At 37.5% G+C, this 21,179-nt stretch overlaps 1 protein-coding gene across 2 annotated transcripts in view; it reads right to left on the bottom strand.

Moving 5' to 3' along the window:
• Window positions 1-2,670: 2,670 nt before the first annotated feature.
• Window positions 2,671-21,179, bottom strand: part of LOC131328778 (ABC transporter G family member 25) — a 62,538-nt gene continuing 44,029 nt past the window's right edge. Inside the window, exons 1-4 of one of the 2 annotated variants that reach the window (XM_058361674.1) lie at window positions 16,492-16,701; window positions 15,620-16,085; window positions 14,695-15,060; window positions 2,671-4,219 (exon numbers count right to left, since the gene is read on the bottom strand). In XM_058361674.1, coding sequence (XP_058217657.1) covers window positions 3,222-4,219; window positions 14,695-15,060; window positions 15,620-16,085; window positions 16,492-16,599 — 1,938 coding nt within the window. In that variant the 5' untranslated portion in view covers window positions 16,600-16,701 and the 3' untranslated portion in view covers window positions 2,671-3,221. Of the gene's footprint in view, window positions 4,220-14,694; window positions 15,061-15,619; window positions 16,086-16,491; window positions 16,702-21,179 lie in introns of those variants that run through there. The other variant, XM_058361675.1, reaches the window with a different exon arrangement.

The following is a 21,179-nucleotide window of genomic DNA, read 5'->3' as shown; positions in this document are numbered from 1 at the left end:
ATCTTGTTTTCAACGGCAATTTACGGAAATGCTATTTATGATTTTCAACAACCATTTACCGAAATGTAAAGGGCTACGGAAGAAAATAAAGGGCTGCGAATAGCGGCGCCCTTTTTTTTTTTAGTACTGCTAATGGTACCAACGGTACCGTAGGGAAAATGCACCGACGGCCACCGGAAGGCCGTCTCCGGCCACCGGAGGGCCGATCCGAGTCGTCCAAAAATTTTAAAAAATAAAACCGAGTGGGCTAAGTGAGAATCAATGGCATCCAAGGTGTGTAGGATATTTGATCCGAGCACCCCTTTTTCATGTATATACACGTATATACAAATATACACGAAAAAGGGGTACTCGGATCAAGTACCCTACACACCTCGTATGCCATTGATTTTCGCGCAGGGCCCACTCGGTTTTATTTTTTAAAATTTTTAAACGGCTTGGATCGGCTGTCCGGTGGCCTGAGACGGCCGTCCAGTGGCCGTCGGTGCATTTTCCCTATGGGTACCGTCGGTACCAATGGGATTTCTGTTTTTTTTTTTTGGCTGTTCGGATTGGTAAATTTGTGGGTAAATTGCATTGAACGACCCCTGGGGTATACAACTAATACAGTATCACCCCTGTGTTTTTCTAAACTACATACTCGTTCTCAGTTTCCCACCAACATGACTTGTCATCAAACTTCTATAGGCACCCCAGTGGAGCCTGGGTCCCGTAGTGCCAACCTCAACATGAAAAACTCCCTAGTGTTTTGGAAGGCATGCCACTCCTTGCTCAAAACTCGTGTCAGATATAAGGGAAGTGCTACAATACACACTCCTTGTTTGGGTGTGTATCATATGCACCCTTATTAAAATACATCAAAATGTTATGAATCCCAAAATGTTACGAATCTATTTCTAAAAAGTTACGAATCATATTGTTGAAAAGTTACGAATTTTTAGTATAAAAGTTACGATACGAAATAAAATGTTATGAATGACCGGTCCTACAAGTAATTTTTTGTGAGGTGGCACAATATGAACCACACAATAGGTGCATATGGTACACACCTTAAAGGGGTGTGTATTGAAGACTTTCCCCAGATATAAATGTCACTTGTACTCCAACAAAATCTCTCTCCATTTGTTTTTTTTTTTTTTGCTTAACAAATTTTTTATTAATCAATGAATGAGCAGAGGCATACAAAGATTAAAATGACGAGCCCTTCTACAACCACACCCAAACACACACCCTTGTGTGTGTGGGTGTGTAAAATGGGTGTGGTTATAAAATTATTGTAAAATGATTATAGAGAAGACGACATCATAAACAAGTATAAAAATCCTAATTAGATTGGTACATCGGGCCCCAACAATCATATGTCTATCCATAAACCAAGAAAGAAAGCAGGGATGGCAAGAGGCTAGCCCAAGTAAGAGAAAATAGAACAACATAGAGGAAAATAATGGTTACAATAATTACAACTTTCAAGTGAGTATCATCCACCTAGCATCTAACTCGAAATCACGCTGGAGGAAAACAAAATCAACCTCAATAGCATCTCCAAAATTTGTAGAGCCTAACTAAAGCACCAAACCAATCATCTGCATGGGAAACAAGACCAGAGCATCAACACCATTAGAAACAAGAGCAGTCCTCAGAATCAGGCCATAACCACACCCTTTCCCTGGTAGAATCTACAGAATATAACTGATACATCTCAATCATGCAAAACAGCAGCGCCAGTTGCACCTCCACAATAGCATCCCGACTTGAAGTTAGCAGCAGCAGCACCACCACCATCTTCATGCTTTACCGGAAAACATATATCGAATTGGGTCTCATTTGTCATGCGCTGAGGATCAAAACCAAACACACACGCACACGAATTGAGAGAAAAATGAACTATTATTGAACCATATGCAATGGTACTACAAAAAAACTCCCTGGAAGAGCATCCCTCTGAGCTCGACTCCTTCTGGTTCTCTCTTGCACCCTCACCACACTCGGAAATTCCAAGCTCTTACACCACTCACTTTTTTTCTTACACTCCAAGTGCTGAGATTACAGGAGCATTTATAGGCTCCATGGGAGCCTTCTTCAATCTTCTTCCCTTCTTCAACCTTCTTCCATGAAGAAAAGTAGGAGACACGTGGGAGCTGAGCAATGGAGGAGGTAGTTGGATGCTGGAAGATGATGAGCCAAAAATGAACTCTTTTTTCATCCATTTCTTTACTAAATTATTGATTCACACTTGATATAAGCGACATTTACCCGACATTTCTATCCCCAAGTTTCCGTACCTGAACTTCGACTTGAACTTTAGACTCGGAAAATTTCACTAAAATTTATGTCTACTCATGAAGTGTTTCATACACATCAAATGAGCATGGATTTTTGTCTCAAACTTCTATTCAATTCAGATAAAAGCAAAAGTGAGGGCCACATATGCCTAACTAAATTTGGTTTGCAAATTTCTAGAAAATTGGTGTTTAATTCTGTGTTAGCAGACAAAATTGAATTTCACAGAAAATACTGTTGATTTCTTTTGCACTTACTGAACCCTGTACATTTATTTCCATTCTCCAAAAAATGGTATGCTACAACTATGTGTTCATTGTAACTAGCTCATCACTTCACTTGGTTACAATGAACACTTAGTTGGGTGTAATGTCTCATAATACAGGATTATATCTGGAGAACTCATTCCATTTATGCCACATGAACCATTCTCCCAAAAATGGTTCTCTTCTTGGGAAAATATTGCTATGTTACAACTAAGGCCCGGTTCAGGTACACATGCATGGCCTTTGAATTTGCCAATTTTGAAATTAAATAACAAAGAAAAAAAATTGTTCTCTGGAATTTTTACATTTACTTCTACACAAATTCCTCCTATATGGCAATCTCGCCATAGTTAGTATAAATCTAATAGGCCCAAACTGCCGCCAACAAACATTATTTTCCCATAGGCTACCTGTTTGTACCATCCCCAGGCACTAAACCATGGTGTTGGCAAATGGGGAGTTCTAGCTGTAAGTCTGGCTTCAACACATGCTTGGATAGTACATACCCAGAAAGAAACTTTACAGAGTTTCCAGATTCACATATGAAAAAACAGCATCGATCCCTCTTGGTAGATCATTGGCTCCATTGAGAGTGAAACAATGCTGTCAGCATATTACCCTTGACGCTTATCCAAAAATGCATCAGCGTCTATCGTTTTTTCACCTGCTGTCTTTTTATGCTTTGATACGCCTTAACACAATATAAGCTAGTAACCGGTATCCTACCAGCATGAAAAGCAATGCTCCAATGCTTACTGCCGGGTGAATCTGTCCTTCAATGTCTTCTTCAATGAACTTACAGCTAGAATGTTGGTGTCTTCCATAGCGCGAGCAACCCAAAAGAGATGATATACCCTTACCTCCCCCGTATTGGACATTGATAAGAAGCCTATAGCAATAAAATGTCGTAGACACATACTTCATCCAAGTCATGCAAGCCGGCACCTTATGCACGTAAAACCCTCCCGTTATCACAAATGCTAACATTGTGACAGTAACTATGGTGGACGCCTGTTTAGCGTCCATGATCAACGCGCCCAGGGCAAGCCCAAGGCCTTGTGAGGCAAGCACGTAGCCGAGCAGAACCATTAGGGTCAAAAGAAAAGCACCAAAATTGGGATTTAGACCGGTCATCCAATACACTATGGTGATGAATATAGTGGGCAGAATGAGCTCCATCGGTAAATCCCCAACTATCCTGGCCAAGAAATATGATGAAAGGGTGTACATACCAGAAGCACGTTCCTTCAGAAAGATGGCTCGTTCTTGAGGGAACACAAAGACTGCATTGAAGGAGGGGAGGACACCCCAGAAAATTGAGATGAAGAAGAGGAGGCCTAGTCGGTCCTGAATGTCGTGGAAAACTGAGTGCCACCACATGGAACCGGCTAACATGGAGGCCGCGAGCACTTGGAACACTCTAAGGGAGTTGAAGGCCTCGTGCCTTCGCTCCTTGAGACTCCTCTGGAGGAGAATGGAGAATTGGTTGAACCAGGTGAAAATGTTGCTTCCAATGTTAATTCCGGTTGTCGACTTTTCTCTTGGTTCCATAGGTGGTGTGTCCGTGCATGCAGCTTTCACCTTGGGGGCTAGTAAATTGTTGTAGGAGGCTACAAGGGATTGCTTTATATTTGGCTTCTCTCTTTCACTTACACCATCGATACGGCACACGCCTGCATAATATTTATACACAGTTTAACTAATTAGGCACCTGTGGGAGAATACCACCAACACACATGAACCAGAGAAATAGTTTACAACAAAAGCCAAGACTTCTAGCAATTTTCTGGAAGACAATTCTCAAAATTTTAAAGTACAATCATGTAAGCTTGTATCCAGATCTCCATTGATCGAAAGCCGTGAAAGAGCTTCATTAACATTTTTAGTTGAAATTCAAAATTGTTCGAAACCAGTTTAGTTTGGGCAAACAAACAAAAGGGCATTTGCAAGTTTTGTGTTCTCGCACCACACCAATTTGCAAAATTAGAATAGAATACGTTCATCCATAAGTTCGAATGTTGGGGCTTGAGAATTCAATTAATGAGCAGAGTCCAAATCTGTATATCCAGGTTCATATAATAGTATAGTATATAACTAACAGATTGCACAAGGTGCATGCATATGTATTATAGAGTTAACAAGAAATGAGTTAATTGAAACAAGGACCAGACACACAAGAAGTTTTACTGGTTTAGCATATGCTTCCAGTGCGTACACTTCTAATCCAAGGAAATAGAAACAAAGGACCAGACTTACACAACTTTTAAACTTCAAACAACACTCTCTTTTCTTCTATAAGAATTCCAATCAGCTAGTGTGTTGATAGGATTCGAATCAATAACAAGAACGAAGGTAAAATAATTATTTCGGATTTGAATACCAGAAACAAAGGAAAATCAATCATTGACTACAATATAGTATGAACGAAAGACTCTACTGTAGTAGAGAAAAATAATCATTCTATGTCAATCCACAAACAAACAACCAAAAAAAACTTATGACAAGGCAAATTCCACCCAAAAGCCAACTTAATTGCCCGCTATTTTTTTCGTTTCCAAAATGGTAATAGCTTTGAGAAGATAATCACCTAGAAGTAGGGCTGTAAACGAACCGAATCGAGCCGAACCCTGTTAAGTTCGGCTCGGGTTCGTTAAGGTATGAGTTTGGCTCGGGTTCGGCTCGAGTTCGATTCGAGCCTGCACAACTTGGCTCGAGTTCTGCTCGTTAAAATTTTTCAAGGCTTGGGTTCGGCTTGGTTGGGTTCGTTAAGATACTAGTCTGGCTCGAATTCGGCTCGGATTCGGCTCGAGTTCGATTCAACCTTGAACATCTTGGCTCGAGTTTGGCTTGTTAAACTCAAATGAATCGAGCCGAGCTGAATCTAAGCTCGAATTGAGCTCGTCAAGACTCAGGTTTGATTCGGCTCAGCTCATTAAACTCAAGCAAACCCAAACTCTCTCATTGATCGTATAGAATTTGGGAGAAAAATAAGTATTGAATTATATATACAACCTTAAAATTTTTTACATTTACAAATAGACTCCTATTGAATTATTAATTAAATTTAAGTATAGGTTCGTGAACCTAACCGAGCCGAATACCGTTAGGCTTAGGTTCGGTTCATTTACGGAACGAGCCTAGAATTGAGGTTCAGGTTCAGTTCGTTTAGCAGACGAATCGAACTCGAACGAGCTCTTATCGAACCGAGCCTCGAACAGTTTGTGAATGGCTCGGTTCATTTACAGCCCTACCTAGAAGTACCATCCGTTCTTAATCAAGGACTAGAAAGCCACAAATGAGTGTAGTGTTCCCAGGTACAGGTACTCAGATCACTACTACCTCTCCTAGCCAATGAATAGGCTACCTCATTCGCATTCCTACGCACCAAGAAAAGGTCACACAGATTAAAATCCCAAAACACGTAGCAGCGAGGCTGACAAGCCAATCCATCGGATTCAATAACAATAAATCCTATACAATTGAACCTCTATGGCCTAGCTAGGTAGACGCCATGGTCCACAAAACCAATGGCAGGCATACATACCCATTAGACAGTAGCTGAACGAGAGCGATATCTAGAAGAAAATACTCCCATATCCCACTAAAATCTTATTTTACTCTTGTTATGCTAAGGATATTGTATTTTTATAAGTAGCACAGCAGAGCAAGCAAAAAGGATAGGACACTAAATTGGGAAAATCTTCAATACACACCCCTTTAAGGTGTGTATCATATGCATATTTTGTGTGGTTCATATTGTGCCACATCATAAAAAATTACTTATAGGACCGGTCATTCATAACATTTTATTTCGTAGCATAACTTTTATACTAAAAATTCGTAACTTTTCATCAATATGATTCGTAACTTTTTAGCAATAGATTCATAATATTTTGGGAATCATAACATTTTGGTGTGTTTCAATGAGGGTATATATGATACACACCCAAATAAATGGTGTGTATTGTAGCACTTCTAAATTGGTGGTATAAAATTATTTTTCTTCCGAACATCCCGAATCTTTATCTTATTCTTACTGGGGAAAGATTACAAGTGAACACCACTAGAATCTAAAAGACGTACATAATATAATTATTTAATTATCGATGGCCGATCATCTTAATTTTTTTGCGACCAACGGATAAGACAAATACTTCTGTTCATCGAAGTGGACCCAAAAAGCACCGACTTAACCTAAGAAGCACGAACTCGTCAACCAACTTCACGTATTCATGTCTAACACGTGACCGACACAGACACGACTCCATATCCCTCAAACACATATCTGCCACGTCTTAATATGAGTCTAATTTTATTGTTATTAGTTTTTACTCGGGGCACTTTCAGTGAGAACACGTAGTCTTGGGACATGGTAAGGACTCATTGGGAGGTTAAAATGCATTTAAGTTTCTAAAACTTTATCCCCAATCAAATTCCATGGATATATTGGTCATGAGTAGTTATATAGTGTCCGTCGATTCATATCTTCATAATGTCAAATACTATTTGTGATTTATCTTAGTTCGATGGAAATAATATCTACCAACTTTCATTTTAAAAATTCATAAGACGTATGTACAGTATAAATGTATTTCGTAATTGACGTTTTCCAAACGTATCTGCGTGACGTTTTTGCATGTCCATGTCATATCGTGTTTGTATCCCTTGTCCGTGGGTTCCAAGTAGGCTCTAGAGAGGCAAGTAGAGTGGTGGTAGCCTAGTGCTAGGCACCATGTACTCCCTTGCATTTGACTGGAGTTTAAACATCACTAACTACAAACTATTAAATGCTGACTTTCGCCGAGAAAAAGAGAGAGTAGGGAGTAGAGAGAAATTGTTCTTATGAAAACGAAATTTATTATGACCAATAGCTCTTTGCCAGCTACGTACACTAACAGATGTCCATTAAAATTGAACTTGTTCTCTCAGGCCAAGGTTTGTCTTGGTCCACAAAACCAATGGCAGAGAGCAAAAATGATCTCTACTAGACTATAGTTAGAAAGAGATTTATAGAACAAAGAACTCACAAATCCCACCTAAATTTGGTATCATTTCTATTTATATAATACTGTAGCTTTATTATAATGTAGTAAAATAACTAGTTTGATCTGCTATTATAGTGTTGGTGGTAATTAATTAAGGTGGGAGCTACTCCACTGACCAAATTTGGTGCTGCTGATGAGTTGGACCACCACCCACCACCACCACCACTACATCATTGTCCCAATATTCAAACCCACAAAGCTCAATTAGTGGATAAAAATGGGCCTTCATTTGCAAACCATCCTAACACTTGGTGCTCCCTAAATATTACAAGTTTAATAAGATATTGAAAAAAGGAACGATTGTAGTGGGGAGGGAAAAAGGAAAGGGTACACTTTCTGTGCATGTGGTTGGTCCAATTAATGTGTTTTCATGACAAGTGTATACTCGACATATATAAATATATGTATCGATATCTATATCTAGTACTCCATCTTTCAATGTGGCAGTTGTTCTAATTATTCAAGGCTTTAGTACAGTCGGAACGTAAAATATATGGTACCGATTCAAATTTAGTGCGATTTATGTCTAGTTATAGCGAATTATAATGCATAAGTGGAGTTCATGCATGGAGCAATGAATTTCGAACAACTAATTAAGTAGATGACGAGAATCCAGACGGATTGAGTACTCGGTGTTTTTTTATACTGTATCGGTCAAAAAGAACAAAAATCCATTATTGTAACCAAGGCGGCAAACATGATTTAGTAAACCCACAAAACGCACTAATATATATGCATTCAGAATCAAGAGCAACACATCATCAACTAGTACTAGTTAAGGTGGAAAGCTAGCTAGCTAGCCTGATGGATCAGATCGATCAGAAGATTAATTGACTGTGTATGCATACCACAACATATATGACTCCCACTACTGACAAATAATTATACGTAGTGATCGAATATATTTATATGTACGCATACATGATACACACACACACATATTCATGATAGGCAGGCCTATAAAAGATATTTTTGTAAGCAGAATTAATGAAACAAGGCTTTAATTAATCATCATCACATATAGTATGTATATATCGTCTGATCCGTTAGTTGGGTGCTCATTTAAAGTCCGAGCCACAGAGACACTGCGTATAAATTAAATTAATTAGCCCTGTAAAAGTTTGATATATAGCCGCTCGAATTGGCAATCCATTAATTCTTGAAATCTAATCTCACATGGATATATACACCCATGCATTGGGCTTTAAATTTGCACATGTGCCCCTGCAGGCCGGGTCTCGAGGGCCTTTTTTTTTTCACTACGGAGTGTCTAATAAGAAAGAAAATGCCATATGGCGTGCTCATGCTCTGCAACGGCATATTGAGGCCCCCATCCAAAATGGTTAAACCGTAAAGCAGCTATATACAGAATCAGTTCGTCAATCTACTTCTCTCTCGCTCTCTCTTAATTGAGACCCCAGCAGGCAAAGATGGCGGAAGTGGTTGAAGAATATCTGTTTTCCAATTAATTCTCTCTCTCTCTCTCTCTCTCTCTCTCTCTCTAAAGTTATTTGGTGTGCTATGCTGAAAATATATGCTATCTCACGCAATCAATGGTGTCACCTTCACTTAAGCCCACAACACCAACCACCCACATCACCATCATTGTGTTCCAACAAGTAATACTAGTAGTAGTAGTATTTTGTAATCATAGGAACAAAAATATATAAATTCTTCTCTTTAATTAATTATTATTAATATTCCAAAGCTACTCGCACTTTTATTTTTTTGCTTTAAATTTATTTAATTATTATATACTCCTATAATAATGTAACCCAAAAGAGAGAATGACAAGTCAATATGCCCTCGACCCACAGCAGCAGCAGTAGTACACCTCCCATTAATTAATTAATTAACTACTAGTATAGATTAAGCTTAATTAGTGACATAAACCCACCAATCCCCATTATTTACAAGGAAAAAGTACTATTATGCTAGTATAAATTAAACTATAGACACCTCTTAATTTGCATCCGAGCCTCAAAAAAGCCCCCAAATCCATTTACTATCATTTTCTACCACTCTTGAGATTAGACCGGTAATTAATAATTATAACCCACTAAGTACATTAAAGAATTAATTAATTAATTAATTTGTCCTAAACGTACTCTTTTATTCCAAAACCTTGTCAAGAGTGTTAGGATCGATAGTTTAATTGAAGTCAAACAAACTCTACATCTCACCAAATTAATTACTAGGGGTGTATCGATCATCAATTTCCTCAAATAGATTCTAGTAAAAGACAAAAATATAAATCTATCTCTTCTAAGTTCTTTCTTCTCGCTGCGACCAATATTCAATTTTTCACTAGACTCCTAATTACATCAATCTCATTACTGCTTTTTTTTTTTATTCCTTCTCCATTAGTTGATTCAAGAGACTTATGATCATACCATCACCAACAGTTTTCCCCATTCTCTCCAAGATTAATATTGTTGTTTACAATGCCAACCTAAATAAAAAAGCTCCTAACACACCTCTGATTCTATATCCATTTGCCATAAAATCTCCTCACATACTGTATCTAAGACAATGGAGAGGTTATTCCATGCTAGAGGAGCATAGCTCCATAAAGGTTCTCCACCACACGTACACTTATGTGGGCTCCACACAAATGTGTGGTTCAGAAGCCTCGTATAACAATGCTTCAGGACCATAAAATAATTCCTCAGGCCCTGTTTTGCTAAGGTTCTTATTTTTTGAATATTTACTTTTTGTTTACGAGACATGTCATTCTCTCACAATACATCACCTTTTAATTTAAAAAATAAGTACTTATTTATAAAAATTCTATTGCTACATCTACTTAAAACTAAACAAAAACAAAATCTTGTTAATAATAGAGATAGAAACTCGGCATGGATTGAACAGCTAGGCTGCAAGTGAAGAAGGTAGAGATGTTTTGGAAATTGAGTTGAGTATGGAGTTGGAAAAGGGCATCACTATCAAATTAATGCAGACTAGCCAGAAAGATACTGTACTATAAAGAGTGCATATTGTGTTTGAATTGACGATCCTCTTGATCTCGATATGCATATATAATTGCGTACCATAACCTATCACTTTCCAATCCATCTACTACAATGGGTCAACTGATCAACAACGCCATTTTCAGAACGTGGTGGTGGATGCGTGCTCTCTGCTTTATGTGCTCTGTTTGCCTGCCAGCCTGCCTGCCTGCCTCACTTGAATGGTGCACAAATCTTGTGGGCCATTTCCGACGTGCCCTAGATCTAATTTACCATGCCAAAGTGGGACCAATGTAGCTCCTCGATATGGATTCCCAAAATGAAAAGTTGGATTCAATGCCTTGACTCTTTCTATGATGTGTATTGTACCGGTTTGAACCTTTTTTTTTTTTTACCTTAAGCGTTATCGAAGTGGCATTGCAGATTTGCAGTTTGCACCAAACCTCCCTCTATAGAGTGTAAGACCTTGCTAATGGGCTCTAGCCTAATTGGTATCTCTTGGTCCTCTCCACGTGGGAAGCCAAGGTTCGCACAATTAATGAAAGTAAACGTAAGTTAGCCCGAACACCTGATTATAAAAAAAATATTTCTCAACATAGAAACCCTCAACTTCTCGTCAGTATGGCATAAAACTCGTTCTCAGTAAAAAAAATGGTTAAAAATAGGAACCCACAGCTGGCCATGAATAGATCCTCCATCGAAAAATAGCGTCAGGCTGTTACTTACCGAACGATTCGCAAGCTACCTTAATAGTAGTACTATATTGTATCCCCATATTCCCAACGCAAAGATCTGTTACACGAGCTGCTGTTATTTATTAGCAGAAATGCTCGGGGCCTTCGAAAGTGTTTCTGAAGAGAAGTCAACAACTCTCCGTGTGTAAATTTTTTTCCCCCATAGTTTATACTTCAGTAAGGTATACAAAAGCTAGTAAATTAGTTCACAGAAAATTCAAAAATTCTTCCACTCACTCCCCGGAAAGTCTTATGGAGTAAAAAGTAGTAGTACTCCAGTATTTTTTCTTTTTTTGACGGGTAAGTTTACGTACAACTTGACTAATTTTCTCTCCGATTCAATCAAAGACTTACCGGAACTAGGGGTTTCAAAAAAAAATTATTTCTTGTAGCCTGATATCAAAAATCGAATCCTAATCAGTTATGTGAGAAGCAAACACACACCCAACTAGATGTTACCCTTTGGGCTTCTCAAAAGTAGTCCGATTCAAGATTTTAAATATCCAACATTACGTGTCGGTTTTTGTATTTTTTGCAAACGTTGTATTCATGTATTGGTGAGATAAAAAAATTGTCATCCAGATTGGCCGATCCCCGTTATGCCTCAATTCGTTTTCAATAAACAAAACAGTTCCCAAGCCGATACGCGATCGCTACGTCTAATTTAGACACTATTTTTTTGTCGAAAATTATTTCAAAGAATCATAACCACCCACGACCACGACCAGTACAATCGATTCCCGCTACTCCTGTCTTGTTGATACTCCAATACCGATACGCAGCAAATTAACAACCGATACCTTTTGCGTTCCAATTAATCACCGCTATTTTAAATATTATTATGTTTCTAATCAACTTTATCTACTAAGTATTGTTAAGTTAGAACATATATACACAGGTCTCAAAACATTACTGACATGTGGGGTTGTTACTAGCATTTTTAAAATAGGATTAGGCCTGGGTATTGGATCAAAACACAAGGCTCTAGCAACATTTTGGATTTCTAACAAACCAGTCTCGGCACTAGGGCTGGCCCAATGTATTTGAGGCCCTAGGCCAAATTATATCTCCGTTCACGCTAGTGATTAATTTATGCACAATTTTTTGATTTTGTCCTTAGTTAATTTTTTTCGCATTTGTTAGTTTTATACTAAACTTTTATGTTATATGGGTTCGTCTTGAGTCTCGACGAGAGGAACCGGAAAAGTAAAATATGACTTTTACACAAGTATTTTGAGAAATATCCAATAAAAAGTTCAAAATTTGACTTTTTGAGTTTTCCTTTGGTTATTTTTCAAAATATTTGTGTAAAAGTCATAATTTTTTTACTTTTCTAATTCCTTTCATCAAGACGAACCTATATCACATAAAAATTTACCGTAAAACTAACAAACGCAAAAAAAAAAATTAAATAAAGACAACAAAAAATTATGTTGCATAAATTAATTATTAGCTTAAACATCCTTACTCGTACCATTTTTTTTAATCTTCAAGCAAATACGTACAAGTCCAGCTCACTGGATTTTGTTCGCCATTACGAAAATGTCCGACCATTTTACACTGTTGTAACTAGTAAGGTTACGGGTACCAATTAATATTGGTAAAAAAAAAAAGTTACGCATACCAATGTGGGTAACGATTGAGTGTACGGCCAGGAACGTCAACTAGCTACATAGAAAAGAATATATATAATAAAAAAATGATTTTGGCACTCTACTTTTTTATGATGATACTCAAAAATTTAACTTTTTTATGATGACACTCCAAAATTTATTTTTTAGTGTGTTTTGCTATGTATAATTTTTACACTGAAGACAAATTTTATAGTACCATCATAAAAAAGTGGAGTGCTACAATCATTTAAAAAAACCTAAAACCGATAAAATGGAGCCATCTTGAGACATGAGCCATCACATATGAATGAGTAATTATAAAGAGACATCGACCATCAAATAATTTAGGTTGTGTTTTTTTTAACTTAACTTAAACTTTATTTTATTTTTTCTCCTCTTCTGGAACTTAAAGGAAAATAAGTTATTCATCCATCTTTCTAAACTTAAACTTAATTGCCTAACACACATACATATAATTACAAAGTTGCCCTTCCATTTTTAAATGAAAATAAGTTGCCCTTCCATTTCAAGATTGAGGGGTATTTTGGACATTTCACATATGCCTTGAGGCTTGTTTGGGAAGGACGTGAAATAAGTTAAGTGTAGAAGAATAGACTGAATTAATCACTTGCCTATCTAGACATTAAATTGGGAGATGATGTTGTGCAGTGGTGTGCGCAGCATGTCTGAGCCGTCTGATTGTGCATCTGACGGCTTGGATCTCATCTCGACAATGAATGGCTCGGATCTCATCTCGACAATAAGTGGCTCTCAATTGTTATGATCCGACGGCTCTGATGTGCACAACATGGTGCTATACATCTTACTGCACAATACCAATTCGAAGTCCCTAGACACTAGATGCTAGTAATTATTTAATGCTTTTGGAGCATCATATAAATTCTCTCGTGGAATTCATCATTTTTGTGACAGGCTTCAGTTTTAAATATAGGTCGTTAATCATATCAATCATTTATAGTACGTTACAAAAATTTGAACCTCAAATTCTGCCATTTGATGTAATAAAAATAATCAACACAAAAAATCAAAAAAAAAAAAATCCCTACAATGTTAAACCCCCCCCCCCCCCCCCCCCCCCCCCCCCTCAAATTCTGCCATTTGATGTAATAAAAATAATCTACACAAAAAATCAAAAAAAAATCCCTACAATGTTACGGCCGATACGATATCGACTGTTTTTATGACCGTATCCTAATACGGTTGCGTTTTCCAATCCTAGACAGGATAGAAATCCTCCTACAGACTGCAGTATTGAATACCAGTCAGCCCATTAAATTAAGGATTTGCATACATTACGTAGACATGTATCTAATACCGGAATACGGATTCGTGTCTGTATGTATATACCCGTAAGCATGACAAATCATTGAAACAATCACTACTTTTAAACTACTTTTTCGAAGGAATTAAAACAACAGAAAAACTTTTTTATGGCGGGAAGCGAATATATTTTACAGAGCTCAATTGCAAGCGTCCAAAATTATTTTCGACAGTAAATTTTAAAAAAACTCTTCGCTGAAGGAGTTTTTTTTAAAATTCGAATTATTAATTACGAAAAACATAACATCTGAAATTGCACGAAAACTATGAATAAGTCTCTCTTAAAACAATCATTAAACTAAACCTAATAATAGAAGAGACATATATATACCTGTCTCTACAGTGCATGTATTTCCGGATCAAAAAAAAAAAAACAGTGCATGTATTTGGAGTAGTATACAATAGGAATGCATATATACCGTATAGAACAGACAAAGATGACGTACCGTTAGCGAGATCGAGCAGGAAATCAGCGGGATTCATCGGAAAAGACGGCGAGAACCCAACCGCCTCGAAATACCCCATGGCCTCACTCCCTTTCCCAAAGTAAATACACCTCCCTTCCGACAACACCAGCGCCGAGTCGAACACCTGGTACACCCGGCTCGACGGCTGGTGCACCGACATCACCACCGTCCTCCGCCCCTCCTCCGCCATCCTCCCCAGCGTCGCCACCAGCCGGAACGCCGCCGTCGCGTCCAGACCCGACGTCGGCTCGTCCAGTATCAGCAGGCTCGGGTTCATCAGCATCTCGTGCGCTATGCTCACCCGCTTCCTCTCCCCTCCCGATATCCCGCGCACGAAGCTGTTACCTTTTTCAGAAAAACAGTAAAAAAGAATTTTATTAATCTTTAAACCAAACGTGCACAAAAACTAAAAGGAATTCACTGGTGCTTCGGTGACTATGTCAGTACCACGTTTTGAATTGTATTGATAAAATGTGCCTCATTTGTGATGTACTATTAAAGCATCTTCAATCCAACATCTTCCAAATTTCTGTTTGAGATGATCAAATTAATATATTTTATTTTAAAAAATATATTTAGAAGATTGTACTATTTATCTCAACTCCAACCCAATATTCTATTTCTCAACTCCAACACATATTTGGAGGAGATCCTCTATTTTTCCTTCATCCTCTATATTTAAAGGATCAAAGTTCATCCTCCCAAATGGAGGAGAGTTTAAGAGGATGGATTGGAGAATATTTTTCCTCCAGAATAAAGAAATGGAGTATGAGTTGGAGATGTTCTTAGTTGATTACATTCTGCTACCAATGCAATAGTGATAACTCACGTGTTATTCAAAATGTGATACTTAAACATGACCACCGTAGTATTGCTCGAATTTGGTGACACACGAAGCTGTTACCGATTATGGTGTTTTGGCATTTAGCCAAGCCCAGCTCGGAAATTACGGACTCTCCGACTAAAGTTTTTTCCTTTGTGGAGAGCGTTTTGGGTAAGCGGAGGAGAGAGCAGAACACGAGGGTTTCGCGGACGGTTAAGTGGGGGTAGAGGACGTCGTCCTGGGCCACGAACCCGGTTCGCTTCTGGACCGGTTTGGTGGGTTTCTTGCCGTTGGCGAGGATTGTTCCGGTGAAGCAGTGACCTTGGAGTCTTCCAGCGAGCGCGTTGAGAAGCGTTGATTTGCCGCTACCCGATGGGCCGAGAACGGCCAGGATTTCGCCTGGGGAGACCATCCCGGTTATGCCGCTTAGGATCGTCCGTTCAGTGATCGTGGACGTTGATGCTGTAGGCCCTGTTGTTAACATCCGTGTGATGTTGGTGGTTCTGCTCCTGTTATCCAGTTTGACCTTGTAAGACACGTCCATAAACTGCACACCGAAAGAAAAACAACATAATTAGTGTCAACTGTCAATTTTCTACTACGTTTCAGGTCAACTGAGTCATCAAGATTTCAGACCGAGTCAACAAGCATTCCAAACCAAACCTTTTTTCCTGGATATACTGTCAAAATATCCAATTATTAACTGTGCGAGCAGAAGCAGAAAAACTGATCGCTTTCACTTTCAGCACTTACTATTTTATTCGTCAGCGGGTGTTTTTTTTTTCTTCTTTCGAGAACTTCAAAGTAGTACATATTTCTGTATTTTCTAAATATTTTTCCTGAACAAATCCGATAAATCATTTCCCGAGTAAATTTCACGTTTCTTAGAAAACAAAACCAAAAATGATCGATGTACCAAACAGAATACTCTCTCTCTCTCTCTCTCTCTATACCTTGAGGGTGATGGGGAAGCAAGAAGCCAAGACAGATTGCAAGTCATGAGGGTCTCGTGGGGATTGGTCGGCATTTGGAGTTTCTACTTCTACGCAGGAGGAAGGCATTATTTAGTTGGTGGTGGTGGTGGGTGGAAAGGAGACACCAAATAATGGGGAGAAGCCTTTGGGAAGAAAGGGAAGGAGCTAGAGAGAGAAGATGGGACAAGAAAAACCTGAAAGGGCTGAACCAACTCCTCTATTTATGTGGTTTTGAGCTCCCATTGCTTGCCACGTCAAAGTGAAACGCCCACAGTGCATGTGCTTCGTGTCAAAGCCACGTGCCACCTTGTCCTTGTAAGGGAAAGTTATTAAAATGCTCCTAGAGCGCAACACAATAGTCCTCTAAAGTCATCCCCATCGCTTCCTTCCAAGCGTTGGGTTCAATTTTTATACTTTCCCCCTTTTTTTAGTGTTAGAGCATCTGCCTTGACCCAAAATTTTATCTAAATTTTGGTCAAAATTCATTTTGAATCAAACTCATTCTAATTGCAAAATAATTTTTTTTATCTAAATATATTATTTTTTAGATATTCGATGGCAATAATATAAATAATAAAAGAAAACAAATTTGATTTGAGGTAGAGAGTGACTAGCTGCTTTGAAGAAAAAGAATAAGAACTCGGTCCACCTCCATAACCACCTCCAACAACCCAAACAGTCTACCACTTACCACCCACCCACAAAACTCTGATTCATATATCCTCCTTTCTTTTTCATTTGTAAGAATTGTTCTAGTGGTGACGGGTGACCATGAGAGAGAGAGAGAGAGAGAGAGAGAGAGAGAGAGAGAGAATGTTGCAGGTATCCAAGTTTGAAAAAATCGACACCATGCTCTCAGAATGGCATGAAAGGAGCCATTGAAAAGAGAAAAAAACAGTTGGAATATTAGAGAAAAAAATGGGTAGAGACTTGGGTTGTCTCAAATTTGGGAAAAGAAATGGGTAATGTAACACCCCATCCCACATTGAAAGTCTACATGGATGATCTTGGGCATATAACAAACCTTGTGGGCTACTATTAGTACCTTGTGCTTAAGCTTTTGGGCCATGTGGTGTGGCATGTGGATCAAAATCAGGGTACTGAGCCAGTGGTCTGCTTGGGGCGTTACAGGTGGTATCAGAGCCATCCATGTGCACGACCATGTGGGCCTTGGAGTTTGGTTTGATTTGGTTGTTGGTTTGATTTGGTTGTTGGGGAAATTGTAACACCCCATCCCACATTGAAAGTCTACATGGATAATCTTGGGCATATAACAAACTTTGTGGGCTACTACTAGTATCTTGTGCTTAAGTTTTTGGGTCATGTGGTGTGGCCTGTGAATCAAAATCAGGGTACTGGGCCAGTGATCTGCTTGGGGCGTTACAGGTAAAACCCAAAATGGGAAGGGTTTGGGTCAAAGACTGGAGAGAATTTTTTGTGGGTTTTGTCCAAATTTTAAATTTGGGTCTTGAAATGGGTCAATGTTGAAGATGCTCTTATGTATTCTATTTTGAGTTGATCATTAATAAGTATCTAAAAGTTGGTACATTTTATTTTGCCGCTAAATGTAGATTTTATTTTTAAAAATTACTCTCTCCGTTTCTAATTGAGAATTTTGGATTGTTCCTTTTCAAAAATAGAAGTAGAAATTGATAAAATTCTAAAAATATCCCTCATATGTGAATAACAATGGTGCAAAATAGGTAAACTATAGGGGTAATGATAAAAAGTATGTGTAATGATTACATGTTTCCTAAAAAAGATAGAATTCTTAAGAGGGACTCTCATCTAGGAACAGAGGGGGTAGTAAGTAAAAATGTAACAATTATATCTTCGTAGAGGATAGGTAAAAAAAGTTATAACATTTGGAGTGTAATGATGATATCTTTATAAAAAGTTGAATTTACGAAGTAAAACACTTAAAAAGAAACGGAACAAAAAACAAACTTTTGGAGACCCCTTCTTTTTGGCTTTACTAAACAATTCGTACTGATGGAAAAAAAAAAAAACCGGTTCTTATATTTGGGTATTTTCGTAAGAAAGAAAAGGGGTAGTTTCTTGAGCATCACATAGTTATCTGCCCTGACAATGGCGTAGTTATCGGCCCTAACTTATTTTGCTAAAAAATAGTTATTTTTTAAAATATTTGAGTAAAAGTAAAAAAAAATTTACTTTCCGATTCCTCTCATCGAGACGAATCAATAATCCACAAAAATATGGTGCAAAACTAACAAATACAAAAAAAATTCAAATAAGGACAAAACAAACTTATTTTCTAATAAATTTAGAAGATTAATGAGGCCTTAGAATGGGCAGCACTACTACTTGCACTCAAACTTGCACTAAGTTCCACTAAGGGCTTTTTAGAATTTTTGGACTTTTTCTTGTTTTGTCTTTACATTAATGATAGGGACAAAGATGACCCAATCATCAAAGTGAATCTCAACTACTAATTGCCTTTTTCGGGATACTTTTAGGATAAGTTTTCTTTATACCTAGCATTGCTCTCTTCTTTATTCAACGAATCTTGGGCTTTATCTTGGATATCTCTAAAAAATATTTGGGTAAAACTCATAATTTTTTATTTTTCACAAAAGTTAAGCGAAAAACTCACAAATGCAAAAAAAAAAAAAAAAAAAATTGAATAAGAACAACATAAGAAAAAGTCCAAAATATATTTTTAGCCGAACTTAGCCTTACTCTGTTGGTTTCACAACTACTGGAAGCCACACACCATACGACTACGTGAATGTGTTTTGGCAATTATTTGTCGTAGCGAGGTTTGAGAGATTTAAAATTTTTCTTTTTAATTATAAAAAGGTCTAGGAACACAAGTTTAATGTACTATTTTCGTCCTAGTTTGTTTGTCCACTTTCGACATATGAGTCTTTCAAAAAATGTATCTATCTCACAATTTATAAAGTTTTATATAATTTTGAAAACATCATATTATAGAACTAATTGAGATCTATCAAATAAGATCCATATTGCATGTAAAAATTATTATAGATTAAAACATATAGACAATTTTCTAAGAAGTTTCAAATAGTGAAAATGCAAACAAATCGGGACGGAGGGAGTAAAATTTTCGACACTGTCGTTTCCGTAACTGTTTGATGTATGTGGATTCATCCACAAACATCGAACAACTCTGACACAACAATCGAAGCATTGCACTAAAATTATTTGGGGAAAATTTCAAAATACCCCGCAATCTTTACTCTAAATTTCAATTAGACTCCAAACCTTTAAAAAAAATCAATTTTACTCCCAATGTTACATTCCGTTAATCAAAACGCCACCTTCCGTCTGAATGACTAACGGATTTCGTTAAAGGCTCCGTTAAATAGTGTCCCGATTGAATTTTGATGATCCGAGCCGCTCAGTGTGTTCAAAACGTTATTTTAAGGGTACTCGCAAGAAATCAGCAAAAAAAATGACCGGAAAGGGCTTCATCCGAGCAGTTTTTTTATTGAACTATTTAATAAAAAACTGCTCAGATGAAGCTCTTTCCGGTCATTTTTTGTTGATTTTTCGTGAGTACTCTTAAAATCACATTCTGAACACATTGAGCAGCTCGGATCATCAAAATTCAATAGGAAAAGGAGAGGTGTGGACCAAAACAAAATCCGGACGTCCTGACTTGAATAAAATCCGGATCGGTCCGTACCTCCCATTTTCAAAAAAAAACTGTTCGGATGAAGCCCTTCCCGATTATTTTTTTAGTCGATTTCTCTCAATCACTCTTAAAATCACGTTCTGAACACATTGAGCGGCTCGGATCATAAAAATTTGATCGGGGCGCTATTTAACGGAGCCTTTGACGAAATCTGTTTATCATTCGGACTGAAGGGGGCTTTTTGATTAACGGAAGATAACGTTGGGAGCAAAATTGATTTTTTTAAAAGATTGGAAGTCTAATTGAAATTTAGAGTAAAAGTTAGGAGGTATTTTGAAATTTTCCCAATTATCTGGGCATGAAATGTATGGAACGCATTGTTGTGAGGCAACAAAGCTAATGTTGGCCTGTTGGGTAAACAAAAATTATCCTAAGACCACTGGTTATCTCTTCAACACCTTCACAAACCAAAAATTTAAGTATGATAGTATCATCCTGTTATCATTGATAAGTAAAATTAGAGTGTAAATTCTGGATAATGCTATGGTATCTTATTTTGGAGACACCGTAAATTTTGACATAACAAAATCATTAAATGACATAACATGTAATGCTATTGTGTGGATCATTGGCATAACTTATTATTATTATTATTAGTATTTGGTCATAACACTTTTTCAAAAATGGCATAACAAATGTTATGTCATAATTACAAAAATGGCATAACATAAACACTCGAAAGCATAATAAAAAAATCTCTGGGAGGCATAATCGATGTGGTATTGTGTCCCCTTTTAGCTTATAGACACCGTAACATTTGCCATAAATTCCACCTTTCAAATGGCAATAATCCAAAAGCTATTATCCAACAAGAAATAAATGATATACTATGTGTTGGCAACTGAACAAATACATAGTACTCCCTCCGTTTCAAATTCTTTGTCTGGTCAGTAAAACGGAGTTAAAAATAATACAATTTTTGCAAGAAAAAATCAAAAAAATTTCAACAACTTACTAAATATCAATGAGTATTTTTAATTTATGAAAA

This window comes from Rhododendron vialii, chromosome 6a (assembly GCF_030253575.1).
Source record: "Rhododendron vialii isolate Sample 1 chromosome 6a, ASM3025357v1".
NCBI lineage: Eukaryota > Viridiplantae > Streptophyta > Magnoliopsida > Ericales > Ericaceae > Rhododendron > Rhododendron vialii.
The sequence above is the reverse complement of the archived record's forward strand: the minus strand, read 5'-3'. Positions and strand labels throughout refer to the sequence as shown.